General features: G+C 39.7%; 3 protein-coding genes across 3 annotated transcripts; all 3 read left to right on the plus strand.

Moving 5' to 3' along the window:
• Positions 1-4,773, plus strand: LOC143323492 (extracellular calcium-sensing receptor-like). Its single transcript, XM_076735361.1, has 8 exons — positions 1-284; positions 630-924; positions 1,027-1,316; positions 1,643-1,938; positions 2,697-2,890; positions 3,014-3,235; positions 3,572-3,695; positions 3,774-4,773. The coding sequence occupies exons 1-8, from the start codon at positions 1-3 to the stop codon at positions 4,676-4,678; spliced, it is 2,610 nt and encodes an 869-aa protein (XP_076591476.1). The 3' UTR covers positions 4,679-4,773.
• Positions 4,774-5,768: 995 nt separating this feature from the next.
• LOC143323383 (extracellular calcium-sensing receptor-like) lies at positions 5,769-10,583 on the plus strand. The gene is made up of 8 exons (XM_076735210.1): positions 5,769-6,052; positions 6,428-6,722; positions 6,825-7,114; positions 7,451-7,746; positions 8,447-8,640; positions 8,749-8,970; positions 9,458-9,581; positions 9,679-10,583. Exons 1-8 carry the CDS (start codon positions 5,769-5,771, stop codon positions 10,581-10,583), a joined length of 2,610 nt encoding a protein of 869 aa, XP_076591325.1.
• Positions 10,584-11,908: 1,325 nt separating this feature from the next.
• On the plus strand, positions 11,909-17,375 carry LOC143323544 (extracellular calcium-sensing receptor-like). The gene is made up of 7 exons (XM_076735441.1): positions 11,909-12,196; positions 12,296-12,585; positions 12,880-13,175; positions 13,540-13,745; positions 13,861-14,082; positions 15,395-15,518; positions 15,600-17,375. Exons 1-7 carry the CDS (start codon positions 11,936-11,938, stop codon positions 16,511-16,513), a joined length of 2,313 nt encoding a protein of 770 aa, XP_076591556.1. The 5' UTR covers positions 11,909-11,935; the 3' UTR covers positions 16,514-17,375.
• The last annotated feature ends 1,563 nt before the right edge of the window (positions 17,376-18,938 follow it).

Raw genomic sequence — 18,938 nt, forward strand, 5'->3', positions numbered from 1 at the left:
ATGGAGATCTCAGCTCTCTTCATTGGCCTAATCCTGTCTCTGAGTTTGTGTGAGCTCAGCTCAGCTCAGAAACAAAGGGCTGGGCTTGCAGAGGATAGGACTGGTGCTGGGATCAGTACTGAGGCCTCATCTGTGAAATGCAAGCTCCAGGGTACCACTCGTCTACCTGCTTTCTCAATGGATGGTGACTATGTCATTGGGGGTGTTTTCTCCATACACCACTACAAACACATAGTGAAGCATGACTACACCAGCCTGCCTGAGCCACTAAGGTGCACAGGGAGGTTAGTATGAGGGAGAAGTGATGAATAAGATGTGCTTGCAATAGCATTGCAATGTGTGATATTGAGAATTGTATTTTTTTAACTGCTTAAAAACAAATCTTTTAGATTCTTCTGACTATCATTAATTGGTGCATTAACATTCTTGACAATTTGGACTGTTTTCTAATGCTATGTTTTGAATTTTAGTACGATAGCAATTCTTGGATGTGGTTAACAGATGCAGTGAAGCTCTCAGTTTTTTTTTCCATAACTATGAATTGCAGATGGGTGTTTTCTGTTAACATTGTCCTCATGATATGTACATTTAAAAAGTGATATGAGTCCTGTGTCCTGTCCTGTGTGCAGCATTGACTCCCGTGAACTGCGCCTTTCCCATGCGATGGTTTTTGCCATTAAGGAGATTAATAACAGTACCGTGCTGCTGCCGGGCATCAAACTTGGTTATCAGATCCACGACTCATGTGCCTCAGTGCCCGTGGCGGTGCATGCAGCATTCCAGCTTTCAAATGGAGTGGACCCAGTGTTTCACACCGGCAACAAATGCTCACAGTCTGGTACGGTGATAGCTATCATCGGTGAGTCTGGGTCCACGCCATCTATTAGTATGTCACGCATCATTGGGTCCTTTAACATTCCTCAAGTAAATATTTTTAATTTCTGCCAATCTATGTGTTTAAGATAGGCCACTACTGATGTCTTTTGTCTCTCTGACTCAACATTTACACTGCTGTTTTTTCTTTAGGTGAGCCACTTTGCCACTTGTGCATGTCTATCTGATAAGAAGCAGTTTCCAAGCTTCTTCAGAACAATCCCCAGTGACCAGTTTCAGGCTGACGCGCTGGCCAAGCTGGTGAAACACTTTGGCTGGACTTGGATAGGTGCCATCCGGTCTGATTCGGACTATGGCAATAATGGCATGGCGTCTTTCCTGGAAGCAGCGCAGAAGGAGGGGATCTGTGTGGAGTACTCTGAATCTTTCTATCGGACCCACCCAAGGAGCAGGATCCAGAGAGTAGCTGATGTTATTCGCAGGTTTCTACATCACTGATTGTCCTTTTTTCCTTTGTACTGACGCTGAACTTAGGTCAGTTAGGTTAAATATAAGATGGAAGATTATTTTATTATCTTAGTGGTAAATTGGAAATGTATCTTCTTTTAATCATGCTGTTTTCTCTCATATTTGTTACTGATATTGTTAGTCCGTAATGTCTCGTATTGGTCAATGAGACCAATACTGTACATTTAATGGATGAAAAAGTGTATGTCCTGTATTTCTCATGATAATTTGTATTAACCATCTGATTTTATAATTGTATCTTTAGACTGGTGTAATGTGATGCATTTTAATGTCTCTCCAGGTCGACAGCTATGGTTATTGTGGCATTTGCAGCATCTGGAGACCTGAGGATCTTGCTGGAGGAGCTTTCGCGTGAGCCTTCTCTGCCTCGTCAGTGGATAGGCAGTGAGGCCTGGGTAACTGACCCAGACATGCTGAGATTCAGCTTCTGTGCTGGAGCCATCGGATTTGGCATTCAGCAATCTGTCATCCCAGGTCTGAGAGACTTCTTGCTGGATCTCTCTCCCTCTGAAGTGGCTGCCTCTCCAGTGCTGACTGAGTTCTGGGAGGATTCATTCAACTGCAGACTGGAAAAAAGTGAGAAAGTTGATGTGATTTGTAACAGTTGACATTCACAGTTGGGTTCTTGTGACTTTGTTGTTTTGTTGATTGTCTGTCTGATGGGACTTTTCTAGACCAGTTCTACATCTGCTTTAAGATTTCTTTTTTACAGAGGAATGTATTGAAATTGCACAAAGACATGAGATGGACATTATAAGGTAATCTCACTTGATGATTTCAAGTTTTGTATGAACTTGGTTGCAGTGGTTTCACAAATGCAAATGCTGAATCCTGAACACAAGCACAGACTAAATACAAAACCTAAAAAATTGCATTTACAAACATGTATTAATAACTAACTCTCCTTTATTGTTTTTAAACACACAGAAATAGGTCAAGCGAGTTAGTGATTCATGGAACAGTTGTGTACATTTTTTGCCTTTTAAAAATGTGACTGATTGTCTGATGGCTGATTTGTGTTAACCTTTACTGGGATATATAAAGGTAAAAAATAGACCAGGGAGCAGCACAAATTGAAATTACAGCTGTTAAAAAGAACAATATTAATGAACGCACATCCTCAAAACAGTCATATACAATATCAAGTAAAACAAACATGCTTTATGAGTGAATTCGAAAAACACAGATCAGTTTTCGCAAGGCACATTTTCCTGGTGAAATAAAACAAAAATAAAGCGAAATAGAAGAATAATAAACACATAAAAAGAATATTTTCATCGTCAAGGCTCGAAAAACCTTCCTCTGTCTCTGTGTGTTTTTAGGTGCAGCCACAGATGAGAGTTTGTGTGATGGAACTGAAGACATTCAAACTCTCCAGAGCCCGTACACTGACACATCCCAGCTCCGAATCACTAACATGGTCTACAAGGCTGTTTATGCAATAGCACATGCCATTCATAATGCTGTGTGTCAGGAAACAAATTCGACAACTCAATGTGACAAATTCAGCAGGACAGAGTCCAAACAGGTCTGTCAGTGTGAATAAGTGTACAGTTTTTACTCGAATGTACCTTTGATGATTTGAAATATTCAGTTAATTTTGCATGTTGTTGTTTCTTTAAACTCACTGTAATCGACCTCATCCATACAGGTTCTTGCTCAGCTGAAAAAAGTAGATTTTTCCCAAAATGGTTATGATGTGTCATTCGATGCCAACGGCGATCCTGTGGCCAAATATGAGCTGGTTAACTGGCAAAAAACTAAGAGTGGCAGCATTGAATTGGTGACAGTTGGGCTCTATGACTCATCACTGCCGGTGGGCCAGGAGTTCCATATCAACAGGAACCTGACATGGGTGGAGGGTGGCACAGAAGTAAGGAACAATCATTTAACATACTCAAATTATATACTGAGCTATTATAGTAGGATAAAAACAAAAAGTGGGAATTCATGTTTTAAAAAAGTGTGGAAGATAATGACTTCCCTCTTCTAACTTGAACTGATGAAGCCTCATTTTAGCTTCAGTTGAATTTCAAACCTTTGTACTTACATTGACTTAGCTTTGGTTAGGAATCTCTTGACAGCCAGTATGAACAAAAAGAATTGTTACAAAGACCAATAATACTTTCAGTACACCCAAAATATGAACCTTTCCTTGTGTCTTCAGAGGTTCATAACACACCTATGTGTGTTTGTATCTATGTTCCAGGTGCCTGTGTCAGTGTGCAGTGACAGCTGTCCTCCAGGAACTCGTAAAGTGCTGCAGAAAGGAAAACCCATCTGCTGTTATGATTGTGTACCATGTCCTGAGGGAGAGATTAGCAATGCTACAGGTATTCATTCTTTGTAATTCACATCTACAGTGTCAAATATGAGTTCTAAAAGCCCTTTTTGGATTCATTTTTTTCCAGATTCCCCTGATTGTTTTCCTTGCCCCAAGGAGTTCTGGCCTAATGCAGAGAAAGACACTTGTTTCCCAAAGCCTGTGGAGTTTCTGTCCTTTGACGAGGTCCTAGGAATCATCCTGGCTGCATTCTCCGTTGGTGGTGCCTGTCTTGCCATTATAACAGCAGCTGTGTTCTTTCGTCACAGGTCATCCCCGATTGTAAGAGCCAACAATTCAGAGCTGAGCTTCCTGCTGCTCTTCTCCCTGACTCTATGTTTCTTATGTTCATTGACTTTCATTGGAGCACCCTCTGAGTGGTCCTGCATGCTCCGCCACACAACGTTTGGGATCACCTTCGTCCTCTGCATCTCTTGTGTTCTCGGAAAAACAATAGTAGTGTTAATGGCCTTCAAAGCTACACTCCCAGGCAGTAATGTCATGAAATGGTTTGGTCCACTACAACAAAGGATGACTGTAGTTTCTTTCACATTTATTCAAGTTTTAATATGTACTATTTGGTTGGTTGTTAGTCCCCCTTTTCCAATGAAAAACCTTTCCACATACAAGGAGAGAATCATCCTGGAGTGTGCATTAGGCTCAGATATTGGTTTCTGGGCTGTGCTCGGGTACATAGGCCTACTGGCTGTCTTTTGTTTTTTGTTAGCTGTCCTTGCTCGGAAACTACCTGATAATTTTAATGAAGCCAAGTTTATTACCTTCAGCATGCTGATATTCTGTGCAGTGTGGATCACCTTTATCCCAGCGTATGTCAGCTCTCCTGGGAAATTTACTGTGGCTGTGGAGATATTTGCCATCCTGGCCTCCAGTTTTGGACTGACATTCTGTATATTTGCTCCAAAGTGTTTCATCATATTGTTTCAGCCAGAGAAGAACACCAAGAAACATTTAATGAACAAAAATAAACCCTAAGACATCAGAGGTTTGGAAATAGTTAAGATGACCATACAACATAGAGCTAATTCTTTTCACAGTCAGTCAATTAGTCAGTCAGTCTTCATTGCATTGATTTAAATATTCAAATGTGCATCAAACATGCAATTTCCTCTGTCAGCTATTAATAGTAACCTCACCTTTCTTGTTGGTTTAGCCATGCATGACAATGCAAAAAATGCAGTGATGCGTTGTGGCTTACAAATCAGCGTTGATGTGATGCGTTGTGGCTTTTCACAGTCAGTCAATTAGTCAGTCAGTCTTCATTGCATTGATTTAAATATTCAAATGTGCAACTTTTTTTTTTATATGACATATTTTCCAGATTTCATTGTTATTTTTTAATGTAATTTCATTGTTATTGTCTTATTTTACAAATTACTTCTCACTATATTATCAATAAAGTTAAAATTCATGACAAAAATGCATGGTGCTGAGTTCGATCTCAACATTTTGATAAAATCATTATTTGAAAAAAATATTTTTGTATAACTTAAAAATTTTGAAAATGCAAGTGTGATACATAATGAGGGAGCTGAGTTTTGGCAGATTACAGAGTATAATCAAATTAAAAGATGGTTATACTGCCATCAACATTTTGCAGCAGTGTAAGGAAACTCCTGCCCTGCATTATCACCAAAGAATGTGATAATTTGCAAAAACTTTTTGACATTTGAAAACTACACAAAAACAATATCTTTAATGTTTTACCTCATCCACCTCATTGACAGGGGCAAAAAAAGGGAACTCACATGACAGTTTCATCAATATCATAAGCATAGATTTTACCGCACAATATATATTCAATATATTTAAAATGGCATGGACTAAACAACACAAATATTTAATTAAAGGTGTGCAAAGGTTTTGTGACTTTTATATGAGTTACAACAGAAAAAGGGTTTAAGGTTTGTAATCGGACAAGAGTTCCTCAACGACTGTGAGATAAAGGCATTCCCTCTCTGATGTGCAGTAAGATGACGTGCAGTAGAGGGAGGGAAGCTTTTGTCTGAAAATCTATATAAACCGATTAAAACAGACATGCAGTATGCCCACATGCACTTGAGGGATGGAGATTTCAGCTCTCTTTGCTGGCCTGATCTTGACTCTGGGTTTGTGTGAGCTGAACTCATATCAGAAACAAAGGGCTGGGCTTACGGCGGATAGGACTGATGGTGGGGTCAGTACTGAGGCCTCATCTGTGAAATGTAAGCTCCAGGGTACCACTCGACTCCCTGCATTCTCAACGGATGGTGACTACGTCATTGGGGGTGTTTTCTCCATACACCGATACAAACATTTTGTGAAGCATAACTACACCAGCATGCCTGAGCCAATAAGATGCACAGGGAGGTTAGTATGAGGGAGATGTGGTGAATAAGAGAGTGTTACACTGTGTTGGGGACAGAAATGTGTTCATTCTTATGAAGTGCTTACAATACTGTTAGTAAGCTGTTGTGTTGTACTGGAAACCCATCTTTTTAACTGCCTAAGCACAAAGTGAAGTTATGTATTTATTATTACTATTGTTAATTGGTGCATTCAAGTTCCTGTGAATTTTAGACTCTGTTTTGAAGTTTTGTGGTCTGGCAATTCTTGGATTTGATTAACATATACAGTGAAGCTTGCAGTTACTTTCCGTAACTATGAATTGCAGTTATATTTTCTGTTCAAATTGTGATCTGTCCTTATATGTAAATTTGAACAGTGATATGTGCCTCTGTGCAGCATTGACCCCCGTGAACTGCGCCTCTCACATGCAGTGGTCTTTGCTATTGAGGAGATTAATAACAGCACGGAGCTGCTGCCAGGCATTAAACTCGGTTATCAGATGTATGATTCATGTGCCTCAGTGCCCGTGGCGGTGCATGCGGCATTCCAGCTTTCAAATGGAGTGGACCCGGTGTTTTATACCGGTGACAACTGCTCTCAATCTGGTGCGGTGATGGCTATCATCGGAGAGTCTGGGTCCACACAATCCATCAGCATGTCGCGCATCCTCGGGTCTTTTAACATTCCTCAAGTAAATATTTTTAATTTCTGGCAATGTATGTGTTTAATGTAGGTCACGACTGATCTCTTTTTTCCCTCTGACTCAACATTTACGGTGCTGCTTTTTCTTTAGGTGAGCCACTTTGCCACTTGTGCATGCCTGTCTGATAAGAAGCAGTACCCCAGTTTCTTCAGAACAATCCCCAGTGACCAGTTCCAGGCTGACGCGCTGGCCAAGCTGGTGAAACAATTTGGCTGGACTTGGATAGGTGCCATCCGGTCTGATTCGGACTATGGCAATAATGGCATGGCATCTTTCCTGGAAGCAGCCCAGAAGGAGGGGATCTGTGTGGAGTACTCTGAATCTTTCTATCGGACCCACCCAAGGAGCAAGATCCAGAGAGTAGCTGATGTTATCCGCAGGTTTCTGCATCACTGATTGTGCTTCTCTGTGCTGACACTGACCTACTGCACACAAAACCACAAAAACTAATTAGTCAAATATGAGATGATGAAGATTATTTTATTGTCTTAGTTGTGAATTGGAAAAGTGTCTTCTAACCATTTTAATTTCTCTCATATTTGTTACTGATACTGTTAGTCACTAATGTATAATATTTGTCAATTGGACCAATTCTCATTTAATGTACCAAAAATAGTATGTTAATGTTAATTTGCATCAACTGTCTGATACTCATTTAAAAATTTTATTTTTATATCTAGACTGGTATAATATAATGCATTTTAATGTCTCTCCAGGTCAACAGCTATGGTTATTGTGGCATTTGCAGCCTCTGGAGACCTGAGGATCCTGCTGGAGGAGCTGTCACTTGAACCCTCTCCACCTCGTCAGTGGATTGGCAGTGAATCTTGGGTAACCAATCCAGACATGCTGAAGTTCAGCTTCTGTGCCGGAGCCATCGGATTTGGCATTCAGCAATCTGTCATCCCAGGTCTGAGAGACTTCTTGCTGGATCTCTCTCCCTCTGAAGTGTCTGCCTCTCCAGTGCTGACTGAGTTCTGGGAGGACTCATTCAACTGCAGACTGGAAAAAAGTGAGAAAGTTAATGTGATTTTTGGGTCCTTGTGGTTTTGATATTTTGTACAAAAAGTCTACATTTGCTTGAAGATCAAACCTGAGATTTTTATGGAAAGGGAAATCTTTTGAGATTACACAAAGAGATGAGGTGGATATATCCAGGTGAATCTCTTTGAATAATCTCATTCGAGGATTTCAAGTTTTGGCCCTCTGCTGTCTCGGAGAAGATTTCATGTGAACTTGTCTCACAATACCAACACTGAAGTCCTGAACACAATCACACAGCATATGCACAACCTCCATGCCACAAAGCTAAATAAATAGTAAAAATTGTATTTAATAGAATATCAGTGACACTAAACACTCTAAAATAGGTCAAGCAAGTTGGTGATTCATGGACATTGTTTTCCCCTTAAAAATGGGAGTAATTATTTGATGAGGGATTTATTTTAACATGTGTTGCAACACAAAGGTAAAGAAAAACAGTGATCAGCACAAACCAAAAAAACAGCTGTTTGATCAAGGCACGTCCTCAACACAGTAATATACAATATAATGTAAAACAAACATGCTTTCTGACTGAATTTGAACAACATACATCAGTTTCTGCAAGACATATTTGCTTGGTTAAACAAAGCAAAAATAAGTATAATAATGTAATGTCATTGTCAAGGCTACAGACACCTTCCTCTGTTTCTGTGTGTTTTTAGGTGCAGCCACAGATGAGAGTTTGTGTGATGGAAATGAAGACATTCAGACCCTTCAGAGCCCGTACACTGACACATCCCAGCTCCGAATCACTAACATGGTCTACAAGGCTGTTTATGCAATAGCACATGCCATTCATAATGCTGTGTGTCAGGAAACAAATTCTACAACTCAATGTGACAAATTCACCAGGTCCAAACAGGTCAATGAAAATGTGAACACCCCATTGCACCTTTATTATATGCAATATTCATTGATTTCATGTTTTTCTTTTTCTCTCTCAATCTCTTACTTTACTTCATCCTCACAGGTTCTTGCTCAGCTGAAGAAAGTCAATTTTTCCCAAAATGGTTATGATGTGTCATTCGATGCCAACGGCGATCCTGTAGCCAAATATGAGCTGGTTAACTGGCAAAAAACTGAGAGTGGCAGCATTGAATTGGTGACAGTCGGGCATTATGACGCTTCACTGCCGGTGGGTCAGGAGTTCCATATCAACAGGAACCTGACCTGGGTGGAGGGTGGCACAGAAGTAAGAAACTCAAAGCAAAACTTTAACATATTCCAATTCCAAATTCAATGATTTTAAAGGGTGGGATATGTGTTTTTGGTCCCTGTTCCTCCCATTCACAGTGACTGTGAAGAGATCCACTGGTAATACAATTAAAATATCGGGGATTGTGGAACAAATTCACAGCCCTCATTCCATGCAATAATGGTGCCCAGTTAATGTACTGTAAGTTTAGAAGACAACCTCAATTTAGCTTCAGCTAATGGTCAGAAAGCATCTGCTCACAAATTCGTCCCCCCAGCAGGAACATTGAAATGACTTTCACAAGCGAACAGGAATGATTACAATGACAAAAAAGACTTTCAGTCCACGTAGTAGCATGTGAGTAGTGATTTACAACAGACTTGAAATGTATGATGTAAATGTATGAATGTGAACCTGTTCGTTCTTCACAAGAGCTGCAGAGCACATCTGAATATGTGTGAGTTTGTTTGTATCTGTGTTCCAGGTGCCTGTGTCAGTGTGCAGTGACAGCTGTCCTCCAGGAACTCGTAAAGTGCTGCAGAAAGGAAAACCCATCTGCTGCTATGATTGTGTACCATGTCCTGAGGGAGAGATTAGCAATGCTACAGGTATTTTTTTATTTATTTACTTTACAAAAAATTCATATCTAAAATGTCAAATATATGATGACTAAAGTCCCTTTTTGTTGTTTTGTGTGTTTTCCAGATTCCCCTGATTGTTTCCCTTGCCCCAGGGAGTTCTGGCCTAATGCAGAGAGAGACACTTGTTTCCCAAAGCCTGTAGAGTTTCTGTCCTTTGACGAGGTCCTAGGAATCATCCTGGCTGCATTCTCCGTTGGTGGTGCCTGTCTTGCCATTATAACAGCAGCTGTGTTCTTTCGTCACAGGTCATCCCCGATTGTAAGAGCCAACAACTCAGAGCTGAGCTTCCTGCTGCTCTTCTCCCTGACTCTATGTTTCTTATGTTCATTGACTTTCATTGGAGCACCCTCTGAGTGGTCCTGCATGCTGCGCCACACAGCGTTTGGGATCACCTTCGTCCTCTGCATCTCTTGTGTTCTAGGCAAAACAATAGTAGTGTTAATGGCCTTCAAAGCTACACTCCCAGGCAGTAATGTCATGAAATGGTTTGGACCTCCGCAACAAAGGATGACTGTAGGTTCTTTCACATTTATTCAAGTTTTAATATGTATTATTTGGTTGGTTGTTAGTCCCCCTTTTCCAATGAAAAACCTCACCACATACAAGGAGAGAATCATCTTGGAGTGTGCATTAGGTTCAGATATTGGTTTCTGGGCTGTGCTCGGGTACATAGGCCTACTGGCTGTCTTTTGCTTAGCGTTAGCTGTCCTCGCTCGGAAACTACCTGATAATTTTAATGAAGCCAAGCTTATCACCTTCAGCATGCTGATATTCTGTGCAGTGTGGATCACCTTTATCCCAGCGTATGTCAGCTCTCCTGGGAAATTTACTGTGGCTGTGGAGATATTTGCCATTCTGGCCTCCAGTTTTGGACTAACATTCTGTATATTTGCTCCAAAGTGTTTCATCATATTGTTTCAGCCAGAGAAGAACACCAAGAAACATTTAATGAACAAAAATCAAAACTAATACATTCAAGGTTTGTAAGTATTGAAGAGGGCAACAGACTATATCGAGCCTACAATTAGTAATTACATCTAGTTGATTCCAATATTTACAGTTTCAATATTTTTAAGGTTTTTTTCTTTATTTCAGTATAATGTTTGAATGCTCTTTTAACATTTTATTGTTGTTTTGACAAATATTGTTTTATCATGTTGTTAATAAATTCTGAATTCAGAACAAAAATGCATAAGACTGAGTTGTTTCTTGACAATTTGATGAAATCACTGCCATTCGAATACATTTTACGTTTTTAAATCACTTAATGGCTTTGCTCTGTCATATATGTCTAACATGGTTAAGACATTCTGTGCCTGCTTAGATCCTCTGACAAAAGTTCATTAAAAATCACTGGGTAAGGGCATCCTCTCTCTGATGTGCAGTAAGGTGACGTATAGTGGAAGGAGGGAAGCTTTATTTGAAAATCTATATAAACCAGAAAAAAACACACATGCAGACACTTGAGGGATGGAGATCTCAACTGTCTTTATTGGTCTCATCTTGTCTCTGCGTTCGGGTGAGCTGAACTCAGCTGTTGCCTTGAATGGTTCTGGGGATGGTCTGAAACAAAGGGCTGTGCTTACAGAGGATGGGACTGGTGCTGGGGTCAGTGGTGAGGCCTCATCTGTGACATGTAAGCTCCAGGGTACCACTCGTCTACCTGCATTCTCAATGGATGGTGACTACAACATTGGGGGTGTTTTCTCCATACACAACTACATACACACAGTGAAGCACGACTACACCACCATGCCTGAGCTACAAAGATGCAGAGGGAGGTTAGTAAGAGGGAGAAGTGGGGGATAAGAGGATGTTAATCCTGTGTGGACATCGAAATGTTTTGATTTGTATGACCTGTTGTGATTGTGTTGCAAAGATTTTGTGCAGTGTTGAAAACTGTGCCAAATCAGTATTTGGCAACATAAATTACAGCCATTATATTCACAAAAATAGTAGAGCTTTTCAAAAAGGAAGTATTTTTTTCTATTTTCTAACTTAACTGTTTGTAACACTACCTTTATAAATATTTTACAGGTTTTTGAAAACAATTTAAAACTTAAATGTAAGTGACAAATGTTAACCCATGCATTAAAATTACTGTGAAATTTGGACTCCTATCTAATCCTGGTTTGAATTTTGGTCATGTAACTGAAGATTTGTTTCAAAGCCAAAATGCAGCAGTTATTTTCCATAACTGTGAATTGCAAATCTGTGTTTTCTGTAAAATTGTGAATTGTCCTCATCATTTGAAAATGTAAGCACTGATGTGAGCGTCTGTGTGCAGCGTTGACTCCCGTGAACTGCGCTTCTCACGCGCAATGATTTTTGCCATTGAGGAGATTAATAACAGCACGGAGCTGCTGCCGGGCATCAAACTCGGTTATCAGATCCACGACTCATGTGCCTCAGTGTCCGTGGCGGTTCACGCAGCATTCCAGCTTTCAAATGGTCTGGACCCGGTGTTTTACACCGGTGACAACTGCTCACAATCTGGTGTGGTGATGGCTATCATCGGTGAGTCTGGGTCCACGCCATCCATCAGCATGTCGCGCGTCTTTGGGTCCTTTAATATTCCTCAAGTAAATATTTTTAATTTCTGGAAAAATATGTGTTATACAGGCCACTACTGATGTCTTTTGTGTCTGTGATTGAAGATTTACGGTGCTGTTTTTCTTTAGGTGAGCCACTTTGCCACTTGTGCATGTCTGTCTGATAAGAAGCAGTATCCGAGTTTCTTCAGAACAATCCCCAGTGACCAGTTCCAGGCTGACGCGCTCGCTAAACTGGTGAAACACTTTGGCTGGACTTGGATAGGTGCTGTCCGGTCTGATTCGGACTATGGCAATAATGGCATGGCATCTTTCCTTGAAGCAGCGCAGAAGGAGGGGATCTGTGTGGAGTACTCTGAATCTTTCTATCGGACCCACCCAAGGAGCAAGATCCAGAGAGTAGCTGATGTTATCCGCAGGTTTCTACATCATTAACTGTGCTTTTTATCTCTGTGCTGACACTGACCTTCTGCACACAAAACCACAAAAACTGTTTTTTTGAGATTATTATTATTATTATTATTATTATTATTATTATTATTATTATTATTATTATTATCTTAGTTGTGGATTGAAAATGTATCTGTTTGATTATGTTTTTTCTCTTAGAATTGTTACTGACATTGTTATAAAACAAGAGGTGTTTTTTTTTTGTTTTGTTTTTTTTTTGTATTTCGATTAGTTTTATATAATGCTCTTTCATGTTTTTCCAGGTCGACAGCTATGGTTGTTGTGGCATTTGTAGCATCTGGAGACATGAAGATCCTGCTGGAGGAGCTGTCACTTGAACCCTCTCCACCTCGTCAGTGGATAGGCAGTGAGTCCTGGGTCACCAATCCAGACATACTGAGATTCACCTTCTGTGCTGGAGCCATCGGATTTGCCATTGAGCAATCTGTCATCCCAGGTCTGAGAGACTTCTTGCTGGATCTCTCTCCCTCTGAAGTGTCTGCCTCTCCAGTGCTGACTGAGTTCTGGGAGGATTCATTCAACTGCAGACTGGAAAAAAGTGAGAACGTTGATGTGATTTTTTAATATAGTTGATGTTCACAGTTTGGTCCTTATGTTGTTTTGTTGATTGTCTGTCTGAGTGGAGCGTCCTGTGTTAAAAAGTCAGCAGCTGGTTTAGGATTTCTATCAAGAGGGAAATCTAACAGTATTAAACAACGACATGAAGAAAAGTTGAGTATATTTTAAATTAATATTTTCATGATTGTGTCTAATTGTCTGATGATTCATTGGTGTTCACATGCATTTGTATATGTAAAGGCAAAAAGAAAAGGCCCTGACACCAGCTGAAACAGCAGCATTAAAAAATAAAAATCAATGAACAACAATTGTGTAATATCATTCTCTTCTCTGTGTGTTTTTAGGTGTAGCCATAGATGACACACGTTTGTGTGATGGAAATGAAGACGTTCAGACTCTCCAGATCCCGTACACTGACACATCTCAGCTCCGAATCACTAACATGGTCTACAAGGCTGTTTATGCAATAGCACATGCCATTCATGCAGTGTGCCAAGACACAAATTCTACAACTCAATGTGACAAATTCACCAGGATAGAGTCCAAACAGGTCAGCGAAAGTCAATAAGTGAACAACCCAATGCACTTTTTGATATATGATATGCAATATTCATCTGATTTCATGATGTCCTTTTTTCCCTTACTATCTTACTTTATCCTCACAGGTTCTTGCTCAGCTGAAGAAAGTCAGTTTTTCCCAAAATGGTTATGATGTGTCATTTGATGCCGACGGGGATCCTGTGGCCAAATACGAGCTGGTTAACTGGCAAAAAACTGAGAGTGGCAACATTAAGTTGGTGACAGTTGGGCATTACGACGCATCACTGCCGGTGGGCCAGGAGTTCCGTATCAACAGGAACCTCACCTGGATGGAGGGTTACACTGAAGTAAGGAGCATATACATATCTTAATTTCAAATTTAGTGATCTCAAAGAGTACAATATGTTTTATTCGTTCCTGCTCCCACTGTCAATAGTGCATGTAAAGAGATCTATTCCCAGTACAATTACAATATAAGAGACGTGGACATGGGCCCCTCATTATAGTTAAAAGTGGAGGTGCAAGATTAGTGATGTCAAGAATGTGTGTGTGTGTGTGTGTGTGTGTGTGTGTGTGTGTGTGTGTGTGAGAGAGAGAGAGAGAGAGAGAAAGAGAGAGAGGGAGCAAGAGAGAACCCCGTCAATGCACTGCAGACACACAGCAGCTGACAGAAAGAGTTCATATTAAATAGGGAAATTTTCGCTTTTTTGAGTAAATGATGTGTGTCTTATAAAAAGGGAAGTTAATAAGAACAAGAACAGCAAGAGTTCTGAGCTTTCAGGTTTATTCAGGAGTCATTAATAACGCCATCACAGCATGTTTAATAAGGAAAATAGTTTAAAAACATGCACACAAAGTGCACCTTTTAAAGTATATGATAACGTTGCTGATAATTAGCCCGATTAGCCACCATTAGTGATCAATGCACACGTTTATTTAACCATTAAGCAAACCAGTAACTAACAGCAGCCAATGTCAGACAACCATATGACACTTTAACAGTTACCTTGGGTTTCTGTAGTGGTGACAAAACATTAAAAAACATCCATATTAGCAGTTTGAATTAAACTGAAGCTCCTCCCTCAGCAGTTGGCTAATTACACATTGTTCCGTTATGAAAGAACAACAGAAAATTTGTTTTTTGACCACCATGCGCATTACTGACTGTGGAATGTTTTGTTCTTTTTGGTGATTTTTATTTATTTATTTATTGCTCCTTGTGGATCTGACACATACTCAGGGGTGCACATCAACATTTTTTACCAGGTGGAGAAGGTGTTAACCCATGCATGGTGCCGATGATCAAATAATGAGTGGCAACAGATGCAAATTAGCTGCTAGCTAACTCAAGTATACTTACTTTTAATTGTGTGCTGTCCATGTAAAAATAAACAATAAAATAAATAGATGAACTGAATTTTTGGTAATAGTAGTAGTTTATTTATTTTTTAAATTCACATAAAATACAGCATAGATATAGCATGCAATGAAAGAATAACATTGCACAAGATGAACACAAATACATGGTCCTAAACCAGATATTACACTTACAATGACCAAAAACACTTTCAATACACACATTGGCATGCAAGTATTTTTTGGAGAAAAAATGTGAAACTTTCGTTTAATCATAAGAGTTTGTCTGTATCTATGTTCCAGGTGCCTGTGTCAGTGTGCAGTGACAGCTGTCCTCCAGGGACTCGTAAAGTGCTGCAGAAAGGAAAACCCATCTGCTGTTATGATTGTGTACCATGTCCTGAGGGAGAGATTAACAATGCTACAGGTATTTATTTTTCTTTGAAATGCATACCTACATCATCAAAAAAAATAACTGCTGAAATGCTTTCTAATTTTTTTTTTTCAGATTCCCCTGATTGTTTCCCTTGCCCCAAGGAGTTCTGGCCTAATGCAGAGAGAGACACTTGTTTCCCAAAGCCTGTAGAGTTTCTGTCCTTTGACGAGGTCCTAGGAATCATCCTGGCTGCATTCTCCGTTGGTGGTGCCTGTCTTGCCATTATAACAGCAGCTGTGTTCTTTCGTCACCGGTCATCCCCGATTGTAAGAGCCAACAACTCAGAGCTGAGCTTCCTGCTGCTCTTCTCCCTGACTCTATGTTTCTTATGTTCATTGACTTTCATTGGAGCACCCTCTGAGTGGTCCTGCATGCTGCGCCACACAGCGTTTGGGATCACCTTCGTCCTCTGCATCTCTTGTGTTCTCGGAAAAACAATAGTAGTGTTAATGGCCTTCAAAGCTACACTCCCAGGCAGTAATGTCATGAAATGGTTTGGTCCACTACAGCAAAGGATGACTGTAGTTTCTGTCACATTTATTCAAGTTTTAATATGTATTATTTGGTTGGTTGTTAGTCCCCCTTTTCCAATGAAAAACCTTTCCACATACAAGGAGAGAATCATCCTGGAGTGTGCATTAGGCTCAGATATTGGGTTCTGGGCTGTGCTCGGGTACATAGGCCTGCTGGCTGTCTTTTGTTTTTTGTTAGCTGTCCTTGCTCGGAAACTACCTGATAATTTTAATGAAGCCAAGCTTATCACCTTCAGCATGCTGATATTCTGTGCAGTGTGGATCACCTTTATCCCAGCGTATGTCAGCTCTCCTGGGAAATTCACTGTGGCTGTGGAGATATTTGCCATCCTGGCCTCCAGTTTTGGACTAACATTCTGTATATTTGCTCCAAAGTGTTTCATCATATTGTTTCAGCCAGAGAAGAACACCAAGAAACATTTAATGAACAAAAATCAAACAAAAGGCATCTGAGGTTAAGATGGCAACATAAATCTTATGTTGTGCACATTCAAAACAGTCTTCACCTCATGACTCAAATATTTACAGATTTTTAATTGAACATTTTGTCTGAATTTTAGTGTCACCGTTTCCTGTCTTTTTAACAGTTTATTGTCTTATTTTACAAATTATATCAGAGCATGTTTTAAATAATTCCAGCATTCAAAACAAAAATGCATGGTCTTGAGTTGTTTCTTGACAAATTTTTCAGAAATCAACGCATACATTTCAAGAGAGAATGCAAGTTACTGCTGAATAACAGAGCTAAATTATAACATATTTCATACAAGATGGTTTTATTGCCATATATGTTTTGCAACAGTGCTTCCAAATTCCTATCCATAGAATATCTTGATTTAGAGAAAATTCTGAATTGTTCGCGTGTACCATGGGTACGCTGTGATAATATGTGAAGATCCTTAGGACAACAGCACTAACAAATGTACCCAGCAATTATGCAGCTGTCTTCAGAGTCCAATGTTTAAAACTGAATACCAACCAGTCTTATTGCTGATATTTCCTTCAGAACAAGGGATGCAGTCAAAACAGCACTCAGGTTCCCCTTTCTTTCTGGAGGGCAGCTCTCACTACACACAAATCCAAAATCCTGCTAAGTTCAACTGGATCATTGCCCCAAGGCAAAACCTCTAAGTAGGCCAAACAACCTCAACCAGCCTGAGCCAGGTCAGACTGGAAGGATCGGGCAGCATGGAGTCCATAATCATCAATCTGAATCAATCAATCTGTCATGTCTGTCAAGTTTCTGTATTATTTTTTGCACATTTCATGTCTTGTCTTTCCTGTTTTATTTTGATACCACTAACCTTGTCTCTCTGTTTTATAATAAACCCGCCTTTTTGCCTGAACCTGATCCGAGTCGTGCAACTGTGTCTGCCTGTTCTGTGCTCTGGGGAGTTCACGACACAATCATAGAATCTGAATCATAAAGATAAAAATAATGAGAAAAAAATTGTGTGCTTGCTGAAATGCATTCACAGTAATTGTATCTATTTAACTATTGAAAACACTAATGACATAAACCACACTATGCTTTGGTGCTTTAGTTTACCTGGAAAGTGTCACTTGGGATTGCTCGAAAGAAGGTTGGAAAACGTTGTTGATCACTCAGGTAGGGACACGTAGCGAAGTAGCTCACCTGTGAGAGATCTGTACGGACAAGGGGTATTCATTTCTTGCTCGTCAGTAGAGCTATTTGAAACATTTAGAACAAATAAATATGCAATATCATCAAAATCAAGCACATTAAAATCATGCTCTGGTGGCAAGTGTAAAAAGATTGTAAGAAACTTCCAATGGGCAATTTGTATAAATTACACTCGTAACGGCACCATGACTGCCCTCCTCCTCCTTTCACGAGGTTTCTAATCCTTTTGTACAGTCACTTAATCTTATATGGGACTATGTCATCCCCCTCTGATTTATGTCATTGTTTGTTTGATCCTTTGCACCATCAGTTTTTGCAGGAGATGTAGAGGCAGGACATTGGACACATACCAGTTGTTGATGAATTGAATGGTGATCAGGTATCAAATGGGTCAAGCATATCGAAAAAACAGCAGTCAGTGACTGAATAGTCTCATTTTTTTTTAAATATATAACCATTTTAATATGGAGGGCAAATTTCAGGATTGTAAACATTACACTTTGCAAACCATCTGAAACAAAAATGCACAGCTGTGAGTCAAACAGACTCATGGTTGTATGTAGATTTTTAACACGTACAGTAGCTTTTTTATATGATGTCCAGTAGGTGGTAGCAGTTTACCAAACCAGGTTCTAATTTCTCTTTCATTTAGGGACAAGTGGCAACTATTTTTTTGAAAATAACATTAACAAGAATAGGATTATTTCTCAAACACCAATAAACTACCAATACTTAATATTTCCTAATGCTATTTATTTTTTACGCTTCATGTTATTGTTTCATTGAAGTGTTAGTATATTATATAAAGAAGAGGGAGGATGTAAAGAGTCGGATTTTGTTTTTCTTTTATTACTGTCATTTCTAGCAAGCCACATCTTGTTGTCTCTCCTGTGCCATTGCTTTTGATTGTGATTGGCTGATGAAGCAATGACTCATGACCTATGAATTAAAGAAAGCATCACAGGTTTTAAACAGTCTACTTCATTACCCTTTCAGAGACTGTGGGAGAACCATCATCTCCAGCACACACACTCAGTCTTTATGGGGTCAGCAAGGACACTGCATTCAACCCTGATTGGGGCTTCATCCTGGCTACTTCTTTGGGTATTATTTAGCCTTCTTTTTGCTGTGTTTTCTGATATTCCAAAATGTACAAAGGAACTTAAAGAACTAAGGTTACAAGGTGTGATAAAAGAAGAAAGACGTAAAAGAGAGAGACTGACTGGTTTGAGG

Source organism: Chaetodon auriga, chromosome 7 (genome assembly GCF_051107435.1).
Source record: "Chaetodon auriga isolate fChaAug3 chromosome 7, fChaAug3.hap1, whole genome shotgun sequence".
Taxonomy (NCBI): Eukaryota; Metazoa; Chordata; class Actinopteri; order Chaetodontiformes; family Chaetodontidae; genus Chaetodon; species Chaetodon auriga.